Source organism: Trifolium pratense, linkage group LG6, assembly GCF_020283565.1.
Source record: "Trifolium pratense cultivar HEN17-A07 linkage group LG6, ARS_RC_1.1, whole genome shotgun sequence".
NCBI classification, from domain to species: Eukaryota; Viridiplantae; Streptophyta; class Magnoliopsida; order Fabales; family Fabaceae; genus Trifolium; species Trifolium pratense.
The window spans coordinates 22,254,677-22,277,389 of record NC_060064.1 but is presented as its reverse complement, the minus strand read 5'-3'; the positions used below and the strand labels follow the sequence as shown (position 1 = coordinate 22,277,389).

General features: G+C 33.2%; 1 protein-coding gene across 2 annotated transcripts; it reads right to left on the bottom strand.

Annotated features, from left to right (window-relative positions):
- Nucleotides 1–9,825: 9,825 nt before the first annotated feature.
- LOC123892787 (myosin-11-like) lies at nt 9,826–21,058 on the bottom strand. 2 transcript variants are annotated; one of them, XM_045942654.1, is made up of 14 exons: nt 20,914–21,000; nt 20,631–20,883; nt 19,734–19,906; nt 19,505–19,608; nt 19,143–19,223; nt 18,546–18,649; nt 18,372–18,458; nt 17,878–18,080; nt 13,964–14,165; nt 13,826–13,876; nt 13,643–13,741; nt 13,495–13,554; nt 13,039–13,163; nt 9,826–11,214 (listed from the first exon to the last, which is right to left on the bottom strand). In XM_045942654.1, the coding sequence occupies exons 2-14, from the start codon at nt 20,859–20,861 to the stop codon at nt 10,017–10,019; spliced, it is 2,718 nt and encodes a 905-aa protein (XP_045798610.1). In that variant the 5' UTR covers nt 20,862–20,883; nt 20,914–21,000; the 3' UTR covers nt 9,826–10,016. The 2 variants fall into 2 exon arrangements, with proteins under 2 accessions (XP_045798610.1, XP_045798611.1); XM_045942655.1 differs by having other exon boundaries at nt 13,039–13,160; nt 20,631–21,058.
- Between the last annotated feature and the right edge of the window lie 1,655 nt (nt 21,059–22,713).

The following is a 22,713-nucleotide window of genomic DNA, read 5'->3' as shown; positions in this document are numbered from 1 at the left end:
CTTCTACATCACCAATCATATATACATGTTATCTTAATGTTACAAAAATAAAAAAAAAGTATATATTATAGACGAGTGTTGTAAATTCTGAGATACTGAGTTCGATTTTTTACGATAAAAAGAGTAGAAGTGTACCTTTTGAGGTGGCTCAACCTAAGGTGCCTACAGTGGTGTCTCTTGGAGAGAGGAGCATAAAGAGTGTCATGTTGTGAAGAGAAACAACACATTATGTTTCCCTTTTGAGAGAGAAGGTTTCTCTTGCAAGAAAAAGAAAAATGGGAAGCTAAGAGATATTGATGGTTAGTGAATGAGGTGTAACAATTAGGCAATTACAAGGGGTTTTTATAGGTGAGAAAAATTTGATATAAGAAGGGTGAAAGAAAATTGATCAATATAGCTGTGATTTTGTGTTTGTATGTGTGTGTGAGAGAGAGATGAGAGAGACTTATATGGTAATGATGGCATAAGGACTCATGATTACAAAGGGCAGGAATAGATGAGGAAAAGCAGAAGAGATGAAGAAAAAATGTCTCTCTTATACTTTCTTGGTATTTTTTTTTATTGCATTGTTTCGGAGTCCAAAAGCTCCAAGTAACTTTAGGAATTTATATTGGGGCACATCAAAACACAATTGTGTTATTTAGATATACAAAAATTGACACTATATTTAATAGGTATGTTAACCGGTGTCCCTGGGACACTGATTCATGGGACACTGATTCAGGAAATCAAAAAAGAAAAATTCTAAATTGAAAATAATACTTTTTATAATTTCGATGAGTTGACTTTACAAATTTCAATGTCATATTACTATATTTGTTTCCTTAAACAATATCTCGGGGCACTGTCTAGCATTTTCCAAGTGAGTGAGTGTGAACGTCGAATTTGAAAAGAGGAAAAGAATTTTAAATAGGCAAGTAAATAATCATTTTTAACTACGGTCGGATATGTGAAGTGAATAACTCAACTAATTTGCGTCAAGGGCAAAGAAAATTCGAGATTCAGAATTAAATCCAAAAAAAGGGAGAAAAAATATACTGTATTAATAGAAACTAACACTACTAATATTGAGTGTTTAGAAAAAAATAAAATGTTAAGTACAATCACTATGGTATTATTTTGGGGAGAAAGTGTTGTTACATATAATCTATTTAAATGTGTATTTTGTTAGTCAATTTAATCTATAAAATTATGTATAAAAAATCACAGTACATTCAAAAATATTTTTGTAATAATTTCAATATACTTAGATATGACACCATCTCAGACATTTGGGCAACAACTATGATTTTCTCAAAAGTAAGTACAGTACCCATTCTTTGGAAGTTTCCCATTCGGTTTCAAGACCTTAAAATTGGGACTTGAATTTGAGATCTTCAAAAAGAGAACATAGTTTTAAAGTCATGTCATGAGGTTGTAACAAATTAGTGGTGCTAATTATGCTGATTAGAAGATAAACTTGACATCCATCATATATTTTCAAATTGGGTAATTAACTTGCATTAACTCCAGGTTCATTTAAAATGGGCCACTTTGTTTGTTGCTTCTAGTTTCTATAGTTTTTAATGCTACACCAATGCCTGCCCACTTTTTTCAGGTAGTCCCAAGTAACACAAAGTGAAAGAAATGTCACAGATAGAAATATTGCTAACTTCATGTAACAAAAAAATAAAATAAAAAAATTGTTACTCCCTCCTGACACAATTATAAACAAAAAACACTTTTTAGATTTATTGAAAAAATAATGTATTCAGTCTATATTATTGATCAGATACATTACTTTTTCAATAAACCTAAAAATAATTCTTTTTTTTATAATTGTGTCCGGAGGAAGTAACTTCCAATGTGATTTTTTTCATAAAGGAAAAAACAACCGAATTTATTGTTTCATTTATTGTATATAATAAATCTCCAAATATTGAGGGAAAAAAAACACTAGTGTAAGTATAATTTTATGGAAAATGCTAAACAGCGCCCCCGGGGCACTGGTTAAGGATATCAAAATGGAAATTTTATCTTGGAAATTGTGAATTCAATACTTTAAAGATGTAAAAAGTTATTATCTCTTATCATTAATTTTATTCTTTCTTTTTTTTTTAGTATGCTTAACTAGTGCCCCCGGGGCACTGTTTAGCATGACCCTAATTTTATTTACCAATGGTTTGTTGGTCTAGTAGTTTTTTTTTTTTTTTTTTTTTTACTCAAGGTCTAGTAGTAGTTGATCTTAATTTTTTTTTAATCACACAAAGAACCATATATTAGAAACAGGAATCTAGATTAGCACAAGATGTGCACAAACTGGATGCTAAGAAATTGTTAAGTTGCAAAATAAGCAAAAGTGAAACAAATAAAAAGTTACAAATTGGACAAACCCAAATAAAGTAAAGGGTTAAAAATCCAAAAGCTAAACGAACAAACGAAATCTTTGAACTTCAATTGATCTTAAATTTAATAGGAATGATCATGGTTCGATCTTTTGCAACTATCGGGAGGAGGCTGAACCACAGTAACAATCTTTTATGGAGTTAATATGAAATTCAATATCTTAGAGTTCCATATGCAATGAGATGGATATACCTGATTAGTCTATTTTTGTGATCATTGTAATAAATGTTGAAGTATAAAAAAATTGTCCTAGTTATTGAGTTTAATAATCTTTTGTTGGTATTAAATTTTATAAAATCTTTTAAATGAACATAGATTTTTATTTTCTTTTGGTTTATATTAAAGTTGAGGATCGAACTCATGACTTTTATCATACTACTTAAATCCTCATCACTGAACCAGACATAGTGACTTAAATAAACTTAAATTTCAGTCTCAAGAGTCTGTATAAATTTGGGTTTAGGTTTGGATGGCACCCGAATATATGGGTGTGAGTTTGGGTAGTATCAAACTCACACGTATGGGCACCCATTGTCATCCCTATAGTAAAAATCGTTGCACAAACTCTTAAATTTATCATAGTTACTCATGCAATAAATTTGTTTATATTACTCTCTCTCTATAATCTTAATTAATTATTATAAGAAAAAAAAGTTTAACGTAATTGGTCCAAAGAAGTTTACCCAAGAGTAATTAGATGAGATGGCACAGATCTCTTTTACCTTAAGATTCTGAGTTCGATCTTTATCTTGAGCCTGCATCAGTGTTAAAACTCTTAAGGAGAGTTTAACATTCATTTTGGTCCCATAAGTCTATAGTTGCATGCAGAAGATATCCGATTTACCAAAAAAAAATCTAAAATTTAAACTAAATTCACCAATTTTATCTAACTTACTTTTATTTATAAGTAAGATCGAAGAATTTCACAAAATTATTGTTAATTTCACTTAGGGTCCGTTTGTTATAGATTAAAAAAATAGTGATTTTAATGTAAAATAATTTAGAGATTAATTTTTATAGATTTTTAGAAAATTTGAATTTACTTTGTGTTTGTTTATTATAATAAAAATCAATTTTTTTAAATAAAATAATTTTTAGTTTGTTTGGATACAACTTATAAAAGTGATTTTTTTAATTACAAATAACTTTCTTCTTTTAACATTTCTTTTCTCTCTTCTCTAAAAAAAATCTATTATTTATAAGCTACTCTTAGTAGCTTCTCATTTTTAGCTATTTTCTGATTATTTTCAGCTTTTGATTATTTTAAAAATCTGTAACAAACAGATACAAAACAATTAAAAGTGATTATTTTTATAAAAAAATAATTTTTTTTCTAAAATAAGCTATAACAAACGACCTAGTAATATTTAATAGCGTAAGAAAGGATTTGTTTGAAAAGCAGAACCACCTTTTTTAAATCCTCTCTGTTTCTTTCACATTAGAAAATCCATAACATTGTCATAATGCTTATAATTTTTTAACATTTTCTTGGAAAACATAACCCCCACTTTTTCATTCATTAAACGTCACCTGGTATGACTAGGTAAAATTTAATTAATTAATTCTATAATTAGAAGAGACAAAGATGAGTACTATACGCAAGGCACTTGAGCGCAGTGTGTGCTCCAATGAAGTGTGATGATGGAACAACAAAGTGCTATTGAATTTTACTCACCCCAATCTAGAGTGGGTTTTTGAATAACCCGACTTACTTTAAATGGTGTGAGTTGAACCAACTATACCACTATTTAGGATAGGTTAAAACAAATTTTTATCTCAATATATTATGTGGATGATGTGTATATGTAAACACTCATATAGTCATGTTAGTATAGTATAAGATCGAGGTGAATGTTAGGGTTAGAACGAGATATTCATTGTTAGGGTTAGAATGTAAGGTGAAGTATATATAGACCAATATATATGGTATAATTAGACCGATGAATATGACATTGAGTTTGACATAACACAAAAGATATAGTTAAAACATGATTTTGATCGTGATCTGATCATCATAATTGACAATCAAATCTTTTCTTTCTGACAATAAAATAAAATTTATGATCGAGTTATTGCATGAGTATGTAGATGTAATTAAATAAAATTGGCATAGTAAAAAATGATACACTAAATGATTTTAGACATTGGACCAACTCACGTACTCAGTTATGCATTTCTTTTTCTTCAATAAATTAGGTTAAAAATGCCTTGAAAAAAAAGTTAAAAATGTAAAATTATAACATAATTGTCTAATCTTGATCCGACCGTCTTAATTGATTATCGAGTACAAGTAGATGTAAATAAAATTGATGCAGTAAAAAAAATGTACAAATTGATCTCAATAATTTAAAAAATATAAATTAGATACATTATTTTTTTTTAATAAATTTATTTATTTATTTATACTTATATTATATATATATAAGACCTGAAAAGTAGAAATGAAAAATAAACTTTGTATGGTCAGAACTTACTATACTCACTAATCTCAATATATTTGACAAGATTCTAATGGATTAAAACTATTGACAGGATGATTATAGTGAATCGGGTCCAACGCAAAAAGTTTATTCAAATAAAACTCTTAATAGATGCAATTAATCACTTATAATTAATTTTAGTTTAAGATAAGCAAGCTGCAACTAAATAAAATAATCTGGTCAAAAAGGGCAATTAGAGACAGCTACATTACATGATATAAATTTTACTTTAAAGTAATCCCCCCAAACATCAAAAAGAAAAGTCACGTGGAAGTCACGTGCGGATAAGAAGAAGAAGCAAATGAAAAAAATTATAGAGGTAATGAAGATGAAAGGGGTAAGTAGTCAATGAGGTTAGGTCCCTTATTTTGTCCCTTTTCTTTATGTAATTGAGTACCAAAACCATGCTCATTTATTTGGAAAATGAACCCCATTTTGGCTTCATCTTCTTCCTTATCATCATGACCACCATACCCCTCTTCTCACATTCATTGGAGGGTTTTTGTTTATATCATCATGATACATAGTGGAACAACTTAGTCTCACCTATTTCACATGTTACCCTTAATTTGTTATTTTGCCTTGATATAGCTCACCATATTTGTTTTTATCTTAATTAAATAAATGTTCGGTTTTAATAACAAAGGAATCCTGATAATTTAAAGTTCGATTGATAATTTGAATCTGATCACTTCAGTAACTCGTACTTAAATAATTTGTGACACGAAGGGAATAATATATTTTTATTTGTATATTCTTGCATTGGAAATTTATTAGTCCAATGCTTGATTATATATAGTTTGCCAATAACCAAGATGGTGAAATAAATTGATGGTTGTCTATATTTTTACCAATGCACAATTATTCCCCTACTAGATTTAGGAGAAAAAAGCAACAATGAGACATATAGGTAGAGTAATGTGGAGATGATTGTAGCTAGGAAAGCGAAGTTACATACTAGGGCAAAGCGTGTGGGGTTATTTTGATATTAAAGTGAGTCATTTTCTTTAAGTAGATAATAAAACAAAGCTAGAAATGAAATGCAAAGGGAAAAGAGATAAAAGCAATTTTGCATAAAATTTCATATATATTTTTTGATAGTGATTTGTATCTTTTTTCATGATAGTGTATATTATATAAATTTTTGTAGTTTGATTTTTACCAAAGATGAAATGTGAAGTTGGATATTTTTTGGTTTTTCTTGAATCCCTCATCATATCCTTTTGGAACAAGGAAGGTTGAGCTATTTGATGAGGACAAGGACCACAAGGGCTTCACTCATTTCTTGTATTACTACCTCCAAATTATACTTGGCACTATGGAGGATGGAAGATGTTGGTAGTCAACTATGATATCAAAGTTCCTCTCTATTTTCAAGATGATTTTATTGCCTATGTGTTTTTTATATGGAAGTATAATTTATGAGAGCTAGCAACTTGTGTATCTATTTATATATATTTTTTTATCTAATTTTAGAGAAGATTCTTTTGGGTGCATGTGACATGTGTGGCATTTAAGATTATTTACATTAAAGGGAGGAGATGAACATTTCTTTACTTTAAACAACAGTTCAATTGTACTTGCATTTATATCTTTTACTTGCATCTAGTGCTCTATGCCTAAAATATAAAAAGGCAATGTCACTCAACTGATTTATCTTCCCACTTTTTTATATTATGAACATAGGGTATTCATGAACATAAAGTCATGTCTAAATGTTGTAATTAATCATTTGAGTTATACAATGATCAATATAAAGATATCTCTCGATTGATGTTGTTTTATACACACTAATCTATAAAACATATTAAATCGATCATCAACAACTAACATTAAGAACTAGTAATTTAACTAGTGTTGTCAAATAGCAGCTATCGCGGTGGAATTTGGACAAGCCATTGTTATTCCATGACATATTTAATATACAATATATTTTCAAATAGCGGCTATAACAACACTATAGTCTGCCATCTGCGGTTGACAACATTAAGTTTAACAATATTTTGCAAACCGGTTACAAATTGATTTAGTTACCAATTTCAAAATCCAATCGCTTAATTAGTCGCTATGGTGACTCAATAATTCGCCCACTACATAGATAGCTAAGGAGCGTATACTTTTAGGAAAATTGTCATTAGGCCCTCCACATTACTCTTAGACCCTTAAAAATTCGAAAAGCCCCCTGAATTTGCTCTTTGTTTGGTTTGGATCATACGTTTTGAAAATGCTTAAATTTGAAACTTACTTTTCGAAATGGTGAATTATAGTTGGCGATCAGAATGACATAAAAAAAACTGCAAATTTGCACATATCAATTTAGTTTGAAACCACAAACAAATTAATATAGATGGAGATGGATTGAGATGTATATCAATCAACAATTATAATTAAGTGAAGTGAGAAGGAGAGGCAATAGTTTCACATGCACTATATTTATTATGAAATCAACTGATTTCTCATTCACCACTCACCATCAAGTAACAACTATTGTATATATTATATGTGGTCCACCTCAACATCACCAATATTTCACCTTACCTTACATTCAAATTAGAAATCTATGATTTTCTTCTCTGCCACACAATTATCCACTGCCATTCATTACCTTCAAAATTGGTACACATCCTCATCATAATCATCACTTTGCTTCGTCTTCTATTACCATCATCATAATCATTACATGCATTTTTAAACATGTACAATCATAGCTATATGAATTTATTTTCACCACATTTTTACTGATGCTGGAATCTCATGCAGTGAAAGGGAACAGTAGCTGCCATCTCGTTACAATTAATTAATGTTGTAGTATTTGCATATTCGTCAACTTATTACTCCCTCCCACCCAAAATCACTTATCCATTTGTAGAAAACATTTGTTGCAAAATAGATCATCCTTTTAAATTTTAAATACAACATTATTTTATAAGAAGCCAAATAAATATATACAATAAATTTTAAGTACAAGGTGTGCATAAAAATAAGAAACAGTTATTATATTACAATGGAACCAAATATAAAAAATGCATAAAACTTAAACAAGCAAAGGGATCCGTCATCCATCGATGTAAGTTAAAACAAAAGTCTTTTTTTTTTTTCGAGCTTCAGCTACCACCAAACTTAAACTTTAACGTTGAGAATATCTTATAATCAATAACTCTCTTGCTTCTTTCTTTTCAAATAGAGCAAACTGTAGCTAATTAGATTGTTTAAGAGACAACATGATTTCTTTACGAAACATGTGAGCTCCACAAAATTGTTGAGAAAGAGAGAAAACATTATTTGGGAGAGCGCAGTGCACACCCACCCAACTAATAATATCACCCCAAATTAATCCAAAAGGGTACAATTCAAGAATAGATGATTAAAATCATCTAGAACTCCACACACCAGTTGAGCACATAGCCAAGTCGTTACACAAACAACCATGAAAATCTAAAATGAACTTAGTTGCTAGGTAGCCTATCAGTCTATCACTAAGAAGTCTCTAAGCGAAAGTATTAATTTTCAACGGAACAAACTTGTTCCAAACCAACTCACAATCAAATGACAAGTCCCTCAAAACCATATGACTCAACATATAATACGCCCCTCGAACAAAATAACACGTGTCTCGATCATCTAACCACACCCCGGAATCCGATAGAGTCTTGCAAAACAATATTATCCAAAGCAATGTAACACTCTCCCCATAGCCCTTCCTCCACGCAAATAAACACCACACCCACCCATTTCCACCCAACACCCCAACCCGACCAACACATGTCCTCCATTGAAATATCTTCGTTTAAACTCAAATTAAAAGTGTCTCAAACTGAGGCCTTAGCGATCCCCCATCTAACCATTCATCTTTTCAAAACAAAGTATTTTCGTCATCTTCTGCCTTTCTCTCAACATTAATTATATTATTTTATTTTTTTTACTAATTGTGTCATCTAATTAATACTACTTGCATCACACATAATTTAATATCTTTCGCTTTGCATTTAAGACAAGAACCCTCCAATGCATGATAATGGTATTTTTTTGTAAAAATACTATTCTTTTTTATTCCATTTATACAATTTTTCTTAATCTATGGAATTGGTCATATTTTAGAATGGAGAGAAAATAATAGAGACAATTTTTGGAATTATTATATGTTAAGAAGTCTCACATCGGATGTGAGTTGGTCTGGACAAGAGCTTATAAGTAAGTGGCAATCCTTACCTTACAAGCTGATTTTGTGGGATTGAGTTAGACCCAACTCTCAATTCTAAGATAGTATCGGAGCCTTGTCCACAATCCGTTTGACCATATGCAATCAGGTTTCTAATCGGGTCATCCAACATTTATATCAGGTTTAAGAATCTTTCTATTTAATTTTTTGATTGAGTTTGCTAAACAAGTTCACATAGTTGCTCTGCTCATATTTTGGGCATCAAATAATTGTATTGAAATACTTCAATTTGATTTCTGAAAATAGTACTAGTTATTATTTATTACCTTGGTCCCTATAAAAACAAAAGAATAAAGATTTTATTAATAAAAGAGTTTGAACATCAAATAATTGTGCTCCATAGTTGATCTAAATGATATTGCATTGAGACTATCACGTCAAGCCATGTGAACATTGGATTGTGATTCCCTACTGTAATAAAGCACAGTTTTTATTCACAACCTTTAATTATAGATCGAATGATTTGGACCACTTAATTATAAAATCATGGTAAATGATCTCGGCCACACATTTTGGATTACACGGTCCTGATTCGTGAACTTTAACTACCACATAATGAGGTACACAAAAGTAAATTCATACTAATAACCCAAGTGTTACTCTCCAAAATGAAATTATACCTCATTTTTACTCTAAGCCGAAAATCAATTATACAACCGTAATGACTAATTCCTCAAAATCGAACTGGATAGGATCACATCGGATAAAAATTCCTCAAGTTATAACACCGACACAGCTGGATTCTCATATTCAAATTCAAGCAATTCACTCATTATTTGCATTTGATGAAAATAAAAGCTAAAACCCCCACTTGAACAATAAAAATAATTACAATAACCGGCCCTAAATATTATTACAGAGGGTGAGAAAAGCAAGAGACAAATCAGTAAAAATACAGAGGGATTCCTTCGGTATCTACAACTTAATACCCATTAGTCAAAAAAAAACTTTGCATTAGCTCTATCAACATGGTCCTCCTGCTTTTGATCATCCTCATCCATGGAGTCATCCTGCTTTTGATCCTCCTCAACATGGTCGACGCCCTGAGTTTCTTCATCGGATATTGATTCATACTTTGCATTAGCTCTATCAACATCACCAGTGTCACTACAACTCTCAGTATCCGAATCAGATGAACCACCATGGTCTTCTCCCTTTCGGCCACAATCATAAGCAGCACCTTCAAACTGCTCTTTCAAATCAGGAGCAACAATACCAATCATCTCACTTAGTGCTCGACGTTCATTCTTTCTGGCAGCAGCGGCAGCATCAGAAGGAGTGCTTGGACTCTCCGCCACCACAATATTTGAATCAAGCAATGCCCCTGAACTTTCATTATTGTCTCGGCTTCTTGAAGATTCATTTTCCCCGTGTGCAGAAGGGGCAGTATTGCAAGCCCAGCTACCAGGGACTTCTGAAGTTATAAGGTCTTCGGTTCTGATTAGGAGGCATCCAGCTTCTGTACCCTCAATAGTCTTTTCAGTATCTACATGAATATTTGATTGCGAGTGTTGTGAATGTTCACGACAAGGTGTCTGATGATCATGCTTCTCTGTTTCCATATCATCATCAATCTTCATAGTATCCCCTTCTAAAGGACTCTCCTTGTTCAAATCAAAATTCCGTTCACCAATATTTGATGGACTTTCAGTTTCCAGAACTCGTTCTGTTCCTATAGCATCTCCTTCCATCATAACTGTTGTGCCAACACCATCAACATCAGAACCAATGCAACCTCTAACACCGTGGTCATTATCAGCACTGGTGAATTCTGCCTCTTGTGTATTTTGGCACGCCTCTTGTGTATTTTGGCATCCTTCACTTCTTATATCACAGTCATGCTTCTCAGTGACACTTGCTTCGTTACTCGATGTTTCAACTTGTTCTCTGGTAAGCTTCTGGGCAGAAGTGGTAGATCCTGCTTTGGCAGCATTGTTACTGTGGTGTACGGCACCACCTTTTTCTCTTCCTGACGTTCCACCTACAACTCCATCCATATCTGCAGAAGTATTATCATAATTTTCATCATCTTCTAGAGTTCTTTGCATAGCTTTCAATTGTTCCTGTTGCTTGGCAAACAATGATTGTATCTCCTCAGTAGTGGAATAAAATGACCGCAGCTGTGTTTCCCTGCATAAATCGTTGAGCTTCAGTTGAAATATCTAGGAATTTACAATCAACATGACGATTGAGGCAGGTGTATGTGTTGCATCACAAAACAAAACTGTAAATCAGCATTTCCCATACAAATAGTACAACACAGAAGAACACTATCCATCATTAACTAGTAAATATACATATCTGGAATCAAATAAACATAAATAACATGGCCTATTTAAGGATATCAGGATCACAAATTTCAATTTAAATAATGTGCTGTTGAGTAGTGTATACCCTAATAAAAACAACAGTTAATTACGTTTTTTTGGCTATGGTCATACTCTCAAATTAGTTAGTTTTGAACCCGGCCCATAGAAAAAGCACCATACAACATTGCACTCAATTATCAGCAGCCAATACTATAAAGATCTCATCATCTAAATAAGATTTTTGTTGTACATGTATGTCTCAATTATTTATAGGAGTTTAAAAATTAGTTATGATCCATGAAAGTAATATTAACAAAGCCCTGGTATACATTGAAGGTTTCTATTATTTGTATCATAACGCCAAAAACCAAGGAACTGCACTAAAGTAGCTGGTCCAGTGTCCTCTGATATTCTATGCCAGCATGTCAGGGCAGTCCATAGTCATTAGGTTCAAAATTCGCTTTGGTATGTGATATCATATGAGTTCGGGTAATGTGGTACGCAATTCTTGAAGTATTGGGTATGTGGGGGGGGTATTCATAGTCGGTACGTTATTTGAGTTCACAGTACGTTTTATTACATTTTAATCATCACACTATGAATAACTTTTATCTAGGCTAGAAGTATAACAAGGCTTCCTTTAACATTTATGTACTTTATTTTTAAGGGAAATTACTAATTCTATTTTGGTACATAATACTAATTTTATTAAAAGAAAAACTAACCCAACAATTAACAATGATAGGATAAAAATAGCCCCAAATCAAGTGGTAACAACCTATATCATAGTTTCTCTAGTTCAAGCTTTCAAACCCACATTAGAAATTTTGAAACAACATAGAGGAATATCAGCTATGTGTTTGGATGTTCAAAGAAATAGGAAAGAGAGAAATAGTGAAGAGAGAAATAAGAGAGAAGGAAATACGAGAGAAGTTGGGTGGAAATTCTATATTGTTTGGATGAATAGAAATAGAGAAGAGGATGAGTAGAAAAATGGATAGAGAAAAATTAATAAAAATGATAAAAGACAAATTTATCCTTCATATTTAAAATTCAAATATAGTTGAATATTAAACCAAAAATAAGGAGAAGGACATTGTGGGAAACTACAACTCCCCACTCCCTCAACTCACAAATCTCACCTATTGGGGAGAGATTTCTTTTGACATGGGACCCACCTAAAAAACTTCTCTCTCTCCCCTTATTTCTCTCTTCAACCAAACTGAAGAAATACCTTATTTCTTTGCTATTTCCCTCTTCTTTATTTCTCTCTCTCATAAATCTATCCAAACAAACACAGTGGGTCATATGTGAAGCACACTTTATCAGTGAAGCAATAAGCGTTGCTTTCCTTGTCTGGCTAACTGGCTTTCTGGTTTTAGCCGTTTTGTATCCTGAGTGATTTTTATGCTCTGGAACTCGGATTTCAGTGAATTGCATCCGTATTTGTTCAAACCAATTCGCATAAGAACTGCAAATTGGTACCCGTGAACCAACTCGCGGTTCTCTTGTTGGTCCAACGAATTATGTGACTGGTGCAGTCTATATTAGAAAATAAGATAATAATGTTGATTCATTCAATATATATCTTCCAAATTAGAGACACCCCGCCAATGATTCTAATTTACAATAAATCAAGCCTTACCGAAGCATGAGTCTTTCCCTGGCACCTTTTAACCTCCGCCTCTCAAAATCTAGATCTCGCATTGTAGCATCTATCTCAAGCTCAAGAACTGAAACTTTAGCCCATGCTTCTTCACGAGCTGCCTGCTAACAACAGCAATAAATATCTAAGTTTTAAACAAATAAACTTCACCCAGAAAAATAAGAGCTTAAAAGAAAAAGGATAAGATAGAAAACAAAGTAAGAGAATCAATCAGAAAGCCAATCAACAAGATAATGATAAATGTAAGAATCTTCATTCTTTGGATCGTGAGTACGAGTAAGATAAAATCATTACAATTGATTCAATAAATTTTGCTTCACTCTCACTGAAATATCATTAGCAAAAAACCTGGGTGTAACTAGACTTAATTTCAATAAAAGCACCTTCATATCAAAACATTTTTAGTATTTAATGCAATAAACTTCTCTTAACTACCTTTTCGCTCTCAAGCTCTTTTCTTAATCTTCTTGTTTCTTGTTCAAGTTCTTCTACTTTCTGGTCCAAGAATTAGCATTTAATTTCAGTTAGATATCAACTAAATATGATAAAGTACATGATATTCAATACAAAATAGTCTGATTACCTTCATTCCATTTTCAGCGGCCTGCTTCTCTAGATCTGCTTGGGTCTCCAACTGGCGAACCTTATTATCAGAGACAACCAACTTTTGCCTTGTATCCTCCTGCAACAAAAAAGGATTAAAGAGGAAAATCTCTATATGAAGTACATAAAATATTTGGCCTGACTTGGGCTAACAGAACCATACCAGCTTGGACCTCAAGGTTTCAACCAGCAAACACATTTCTCTCTCTGACTCCTACAACACATAATAAGAAAGATAGCTTGTTAGCTCTTAGCAGGAAGCAAACAGTTTCTTACTAATTTAGCGTCAGGACTTTCAAACCTTTAGCTTATTTATTGCTTCTTGTAGCTCACTTTCTCTTCTTAAGGCAGCATCTGAGACTCGTTTTATTTCCTCTTGAGCCTCAGACTGTGCTCTACGAACAGCAGCTTTTAGATCAGCTGCAGCCTTTTCTCGTTCTTTTTTTCTTTGAGTCCGCTCTTCATCTAATTGTTCCTTGAGTTCAGCTATACTTACCTTTTGACTGCAAGCAGGAGAAAGACACAATTAATTGCTATAGTGCGGAACATAATTATTACTACTAGAATTATCCATCTGAAATAAATTAGGAGAACATGCAACCAAAAAGGTACATCCTCCTATAACAGTTATATAGTACAAAGAAATTCAAAATTAATTTAAGTGTTTCACAACTCTGACATAGAAAGACGAGTGAAAGGTTGTCAGACTCGCGAGTCTACTCAGACTCGTAAAGGTCCATAAACTCGACTCGTGGACTCGATTCGTAAACTCATACGAGTTTATGGAAAATTAAAACTGACTTTTGAAAACCTATAAGTGACACATATTTGACAAACTAAAGTTGTATATGACACAAACACACACACAAAACTTGTTAACAAAAAAACTCCATAATAAAACAAAGAAAATAGTAAAGTATATAGATAAGGTGTCATTTCCTTCTTAATTGGCTACTACATAAAGCAAACAATCATAAAACATATATGCTAATGACTTCAAACATTCAAAGTTTCAACGAAATCACCACCACCAACATCATCGTCACAAACAAATGTTGATGAAGGATGAGAGACGTTCGTGAACACATCAAAAGACAAACGGGACCATGCCGTCAATGAAAGGTAGAAAAAATGTCAACAAATCCTCGCTGAAGGTGGAGACTAGAAGAGTGAGAGTTCTTTAACATTTATAATTTTAAATGTGTACCGTCATACGCAATAATAAAAAGGTTTAAAGCCTTTAAGAAAAATAAGTTTGGGAAATTTGTGCCCATTTTGGTTTTTTTCAAAAAAAACTTATAGACTCGTAAATTCGCCAAAAACTCGCGAGTTTATGCGAGTCTACCCGAGTCTATCCGAGTCTATCAAAAATTGATTCTATACACGAGTCCACTCGTTTTTGCTTCCTAGACTCGTAAACTCGTATGAGTTTAAGAGTCTACTCGCGAGTTTGACAACCAACTAATCCCAATTTTACCCGCATAGGTCACTTGTTACTGCAGACAATCCAGTCCAAGATAAATGCACTTCTAGCTGAGCAAAGAGGGACATGTGTGCGCACACGAATAATTTACCACTGGAGTTGCCATCTAACAATACATGGATTGCACAGAAAACAGCAAAAGCAAAGGACCACCACCGATTTTATTTACTATAGATAAATTGGAAAGCCCAATACATAATTATGAAAACTGCTCTTGAACAGGAAATCCAGATCCACATGAGTGTATTAGTAGGAAAATTAATACACCCAACTATGCCTGTTATACATCAGTTACCTCTAATTGATTGTGCAGATATATTAGAACTTAAGAAGTATTTTTTTTTACCACTTCAATGAAAGGTTAAAGAAAATTTATTTATGTTGAATAATAAGAAAGGTTATCGACAAAAGAGGAAAAATTAATAAAAACATAATTCAGAGCCTATGTATTCCTAATTGCAATGGAGAAATCAAAGCCATGTAGTTTTTTGTAAAATGAGTATGAATCATTAATATAGCAACCAAGTTGAACCAGTAGTTGGGATCTATTACATGCAGGGTAACTGAATCATGAATTGATAGAAACATGGATCAAGAGATGGGCCATAACACTATGGGCCCTGACACTAGGCCCAAACCAAGGATATGGAGGGTTTACAAGAAAAAGAAAGGGAAAGGCATAGAGAATAATGACGTGGCCAAGTGATCATATTGTGCATGGGTTTATAGCTATATAAGTGGTGTCTGAGAGAGAATAATCATCTATGAATTCTGTTATTTGTTGTAGGGTCACTGTCTAGTGATTTGGGGAGCATTGTATGCTCTTGGGCTGTTAGAATACCTCTAACAGTTTGTTATTTCTTTTATCTTTGCATATTTCCTTGTAATTGAACCTTCCATTAATACAATTACAAGCATTTCTCTCTATTTCCATTCATTCAAATACTGCTTCATTACTTTAATTCACATAAAACCCATCATGAATCCAGTCTGTGCAGTTATAAAGTGAATCTTCCTCGAGCTAAGTTATCAAGCTTGCCTAATGACAAACCACCAAGCTTACAATGTCACTTGTTTACAGGTATTGAATCATGGGTTCAATAGGCTCTTATCTCTTTAATAAGGTACAAGGAGTGTGGGATGATTACTGTAAATGTCATTCCTCACCCTTTGTCTCTAGCATGTTAAACCCAAGGACTTTTATCAAAAAACCAATGTGTATTGTTTTCTTATCAATAATAAAAAAAATCATATTTTGTGTTTGTGAAAAGGAGACTTAAAAAAAAAATTACAAGAACATTGGTTTAATTTGCAAGTTTGTAAATTTTATTTCAATCTTGGTTATGCATGACTCAACAATTGGCGAGTCTCAGACTTTCTTCAAGTCATATTATCTCTTCCTCAGGCGTGATTTGGATTCCCGAGTTTGGTACGTGGTGTTTTGCTGGCTGGGGATAGTGCTGGTTCAATCTTGTGATGTCTACGGCCTATATTCCTTCGATCCTTCTTAAGTGGGAGAAAGACGAATGGTAGAATTAGGCATGGCTTGACATTGATTTGTGTTGATATTTCAAGTTTGAGTAAGAGTCCCACATTGGATGGAAAAGTGGATGTTGAACACTACATAAGTGAGAGAACCCATAAACCTAATGTCTTAAGGTTTTGGATAAAGAGGTGGTGTTCAACTCACTTGTGCAATTGCTCTTGGCCCAATATGGATAATCCCCTGGGTTCCCCGCATGACCCAACAGTACATGGTACTAGAGCATGGTTAAACTGACTCCTTGTGTCGAAAGCCTTCCCAACAATGGTAATCAGGTGACTTTGTCTCGTTAATGGATGAAAAAGATGTCTTTTGAGAGGAAGCATGCCCATAAAGAATGGATAGACTCACACTTGAGGGGGAGATTGTTGATATTTCAAGTGAGTCCCACATTTGATGGAAAAATGTGTGTTGATCACTATATAAGTGAGAGGACCCATAAACCTAATGTCTTTATGATTTGGCACTTCGTATCGTGGCCATTTGGGGGTTAAAAAATCGTTATGTTCTCAAAGGAGTTGAACCTCTATGAGTCGGTGGGTCTCATAAAGGAGTCGTCATGGAGAGGGTTCTTGGGTAGGGTGTCTAAATGTCCCTGTCTCTATTATGTCGGGTGTGTGGACCACCTGTCTACCTTGAGTATTTCTCTAGGGCTAGTGGTCCTTCAACCTTTGGTTGTAGCCTATGATCTATTTTGATATGTATGGGCATCTAATACTGGTGTATCTTAGTAGTTGTTTTCGTTCTCTTTTCCTCCTTTTTATTGTTTCTTCTTCTAATTTGAGCTTAGAGTACCCATTGTATTTCCATCTAATATAAGTTTTTGGTTTTCTGTTCAAAAAAGTTAAAGGTAAAACAAGGTTAATTTCTACTACCATACATAGAATGGATTCTTGCACCCCCAAGATCTTTGATGCCACAGAGAAAATGTATGGATCAAAGTCCGAATTCAATGTAGTCTTAATAGACGACTATGATGACAATAACCATGGGGGTCATTTTCATACTTTTTTCTAATCTCTTGGTAATAAAAAAATCAATCAACCAAGGTAACGATGCAACTATATAAATATGAGCAACTTATCTCTACATTACCTAAATCAATAATGAATATATATAATAAAAGAAGAACTAAGTCATACCTACTTATAAGTAAAGAATGAAACCATAAGAATTATATAAATCATACCTACTTATAAGTTCATTTGATTCGGTACATGACTGCATAGAAGAACTAAGTCTTTCATTAAGGTCTTCCAGGGTATGTTTTTGTTCAGCGAATGCTCTGTTGACATCTCCTAGTTCTTTTTGTTTGAGTTCAACCATTTGCTGCAAGTCTTTTACTTGATCAAGATAACATTTTGTGACAGACTCTTTGGCAGATTTTAATTCCTACAGATTGGATCATAACTTAGTTAAAACATTGCATATTACAATTATATGAGTGCTTAAGATGAAATGAATATTTAATATTTCTTTTAGAATGCACAGATAGTTAATAAAAACCACATGTTCCCTTTTTTGTAAAACAAGGAGAGGTTATAAATTCATCATAGGGCTAAGTATCATGAATGCCATTAATTAGGATTTAGATGCAATCATGTGAGTGTTAAGTTAGAAATTTTTTGGCAGAGCCTCAGCTAACACTGGGTGCAGTCCCTGTAAATTCAAATTATTACATACACTTTCATGGCGCTCAATAGCTGCACGGTTGTCACTACGCAATGTATCAATTGTAACGACCTGATTCTCCAATTGCTTTCTCAATTCCTGTCAAGATTCAAGATAATTGGATATAATTAAAGTGAAAAAAAAAATAAGAATAATTAATACTGCAATCCTTCTAAATTAACACACCGAGTTAGATCTTTGAAGGCTTCGAAAATCATCAAGAGATATAGGACCCTCGGGAGCGCCAATGCCCAAACCTTTCAATCTCTTGTTTTCAGACACAAAATCCTCTACACGTTCAAGAAAAGAGAAGCAATGAAAGGAAAAAGCATAATAAAATGAGACAAAAGCAAATATCTTATGTCAGTATCAAAATACTGTATATCATAATTATCATTATCAGTGATATGCTTGTGTAAGCTGTAAGCCTTAACTAATGCTGTTGAGTTAGTTAAGGTGCTGGGTAGGTACTCTGTTATAGACTTATAGTTCAGTAACTATTTTATTCTTTGAAGTTTGTACTCTTTAAGGTTTCGTAAGCTATCTATAAATAGCTAAAGTTATATCAGATTATATTATATTCAATGAGAATAGCGTTTGTTTTTCAGTTTTGTCTCTGTTTTTGCGCTCTCTTCCCAGTATAGTTGATATATATGATGTAAATTGCAGTAATAACTGTCCAGTGTACAAGAAGCTTGAATTTTACTTACAAGTATACATAAGAGTAAAATGCAAGGATGCTTAAATTCAGTACATATTTGTGCTCTTCAACATGACATATACCTGCTTTTCGTTTAGCAACAGCATTCTCTGGCACTGGATTTGAAAAATGTACCTCTCGATATACAAAAGCAAATGCATTTTCTGCAAGATAAGACAAATGATAATTTTAATGTCTTCGCTTCGTTGACCAAAATACGAAGCTTCTCAAATCTTAATGATCTTTTTTTTCTTCATATTTGTAATGCTTTTTACAGTTAAAGGATGTTGAATGAGCACATATAGTGAATGGGGAATTAGTGTTGAGAACTACATCGCTGACGAGTAAAATATAAAAATCCACAAATTCTACAACAAAGGTGAGAAAAAGTCGAATACTATTAGGAATAAAATAAATAGAAGACATCAGAAGGAATTCATATTACCATGCTGAGGAGGAGCAGCAAATGCTATAATGTCACCATGGCAGACTTTGACAGCAGCACCTTTCTTTTTCAACTTCTCCCAATTAAGGTAAGTTCCATTTGTGCTGAACAAGGCTTTACAAAAGTTAGAATATGAGGAGATTATAGAAAGAAAAAAAAAAAAACTTTTCTTCCTCTCTCAAGTAAGAGGAAGGATGCGGGAACCAAAACTCTAAAACGAAGCCACAACCTAGTATCTTTCAAGAATATTGATGTGGTATTCTCCATATTTTCGTTAGTAATCTTTGTCCTGTATATTCTGCAATGATTTGCACTAACAGAATTCGAATCAATCTGGAAACGTACATCCTCTACCAATCGTCCAATGCGGTGTTCATCAGCAGTTAGTAAGATATTAATTCCCTGGTTACAATAATTCAATGATATAAAAACTCAATAAGCAAGGAACACTTAAACCAAAAAATCAAAAATAAAATAAAGCCCCGTCGCTATTAGCTACAGCAAGAACAGCCAGGAAAGACGAGTAGTAAACTCACATGAAGAAGTTAACTCTAGTATAACTTTCTTATATAGAAGTCCATAGATTTGTTTACAACTCAAATAAAAAACGATTTGCAGAGTCGTTTACTTTGTGAAAACACTTCCTAATTTTTTTTTTGGTCAAATAGTGTAGTGGCCAGAGTTTCACCATTTAAGAGGAATCCTGGGTTCAACCCAGACCCTACCTATTGCAATGTCCTTACCAACTGAGTATGCTCACGGGAACAAAACACTTCCTATTCTAATTCCATGTTTTCACTATATAATTACAAAACTGTTATCTTGCTTTCAATCCAATTCCAGTACAAATAATTGAAATCATAAAACAAAGTGTCAATTTTGTAGGTAAAAAGTAAAAACAATAAATATTTTGTCAAAGTAAAAACCCTAAGAAATAAATAAATTTTACAATATTGAACATTGATGTGCCAATTACTTAAAATGAATTACCACGACTAACCCAATGAACATAAACTGTGCCTAATTTGAAAATTTTCCTTGTCATGCAGAACTGAATTAACCTAATTTCGACTTAAATTGAAGAACAGAAGTAAGGAAATGGGAAATTGAGGGAAATGAAGGTTACCTGATGCCTTTTGCGGGCATTATTGGAAATGGCGGTGAGAACACCCCAAACGTTAGGATCAGAATTGTGAAGAGGTTGAGAAGCGAAATTGGAAGCAACAGAGACAATTCGATCTTTGGCTCCTAAATTGGATGATGGGTTCTGCTGCTGTTGCTTATTGGGAGAATTGCCGTTGGATCTAGGGGTTCCTCCGTTTCCACGGGCTTTCTCCTCCTCCACCACCATCGCCATTGCACAGTCACAGTGTAGAGAGAGAGAGAGAGAGAGAGAGAGAGAGAGAGAGTGAGTTAGCGGGAATTGAAAACCCTAATTACCAAATTCGCGGGAGTATCGTTTTATATTGGGTGTGGAGTGTGGAAGTTAGTGAATTCCCAAAGTGTCAATTCTTGTTTTTCGCTTACGTACCTCGGAAGCCTCGCAACCTCCCCACTTTTTTTTTGTCAATAATTTTTTTTATATAGATGAAATGACAAAGTTATTGAGAACTTACGCACATAAAGTGGACTGATCGGGATTTGAACCCTGGTCATGACATATAACACTAGCAATTTCGACTTTTATGTCAATGAAGTTAGGATTTGTGGCATTTTCCTCTTTATTTTGTCCTTAACTAATGGTTGGTTACTGCACTGTTTTTCTTTTTTTACAAAAAGTATTCTCGTAATTTTTTTAAGTAACCTAATAGTTAAAAAATTGAGCCTTAAGATGGATAAGTGAGATGATTGGTGTTCGAACCTCAACCTCTACATATATAATATAATGTTATACCAATTGAGTTAAGCTCGCATGACAGTATTATCGTAATTTAATTCTACATGTCTTTAAATATAAGACTATTTTTAATAGATATAATATTTTATCTGTTTTAAATTATAAATGTTTTTTCTATACAAATTAAGGAATGTAAATATTTTTTTATGAAAAAGAAAAATTATGAATTATTTTAAAGAACTGATATAAGAGAATATTAGGAAAAATAACATTAATGATTTATTGGTATCGCAAAATGAGTTATAATTTGGAACAAATTTTTTTTCTTCTCTAAAGCGGCTTATAATTTGGTGGGAGGGGGGAGGAGAAATTATAAAAATTGATTGCGATATTAAATTTGTTGATAATTGGTATGAATTGTAGAAGTTTATCTTTCAAACGAATCATCTTATGTTAATAGTAATGTATTTACTACATATTGCCAAAAAAATAAAATAATTAGGGGGTATATTTTTCAAGAAATGATTAATTCAATTTATTTTTTTATGAAAAATACTCATTATTTTGTCTTCTTCTTCGTAAATTTGTCCTTGTTCAATGTCTTCCATTCGCGCTCAAAAGTCTTCGTTTTGCTTTAACAGTTCGTCGACCGTAGCCTTGAGGTTGTCGTATGAACTGTTATCATGCAGACCCACCATTGATCCTCTTTTGTGTTGTGTGGCTGGGAATAATTTTGTTGCATCCCCGCAGTGGGCACCAAATATTCTTGCTAAGGTTATTTATGTGAAGGTCTAGTCAACAGGTATGTTGAGTTAGGGTTTAATATAGTAGGGCGACGATCGTGCCTCTTGATAGGAGGAGTGGTCCATGACATGGTTTGTCCATATCTTCTCTGAGGTAGGTAGGCCGATCCTATTGGACCATTCGGCATATCGATCAGGCGAGCCCATCAAGCCCTAGGAACTCACTCAGTACAATATTTATAAATTAAATTATTACCAACTCTAAAAAATATTTTATTCATACACAAATGTATATATGTAGTTGAATTTTTATATTCAAAAAGGGGCTAAATAAATTTTTGTCCTTAAAAACATCTCAAATTCCATTATTAGTCCTTGTAAAACATTTCATTAAATTTTAGCCCCTCAAATATTTTTCACCAGCACTGATCCTTGCTTTTAAGTAGAGGTGGCAAAGTAGGTCGCCCCACCTTGTTTAAGCCCGCCCAAAAGCGGGGCGGGGAGGGCCAACTTAGGTGTATGGGATCAAACCTCAATCCCGCCCCATTTAATGGGGGGTTGGCGGGGCGGCCCACCCTGTTTAAGCCCGCCCAAAAGCGGGGCGGGACGGGCCAACTTAGATGTATGAT

Excerpts from the sequence above, each read along its gene's own strand:
- LOC123892787 (XM_045942654.1), bottom strand. The coding sequence starts at position 20,861 with ATGGCGATGGTGGTGGAGGAGGAGAAAGCCCGTGGAAACGGAGGAACC. Across the intron at positions 18,081-18,371 it reads CTATTGAGCGCCATGAAAGT|GAATTAAAATCTGCCAAAGA; the intron begins GTATGTAATAAT and ends TCCAATCTGTAG. Across the intron at positions 13,164-13,494 it reads AAGAGCTTGAGAGCGAAAAG|CAGGCAGCTCGTGAAGAAGC; the intron begins GTAGTTAAGAGA and ends TGCTGTTGTTAG.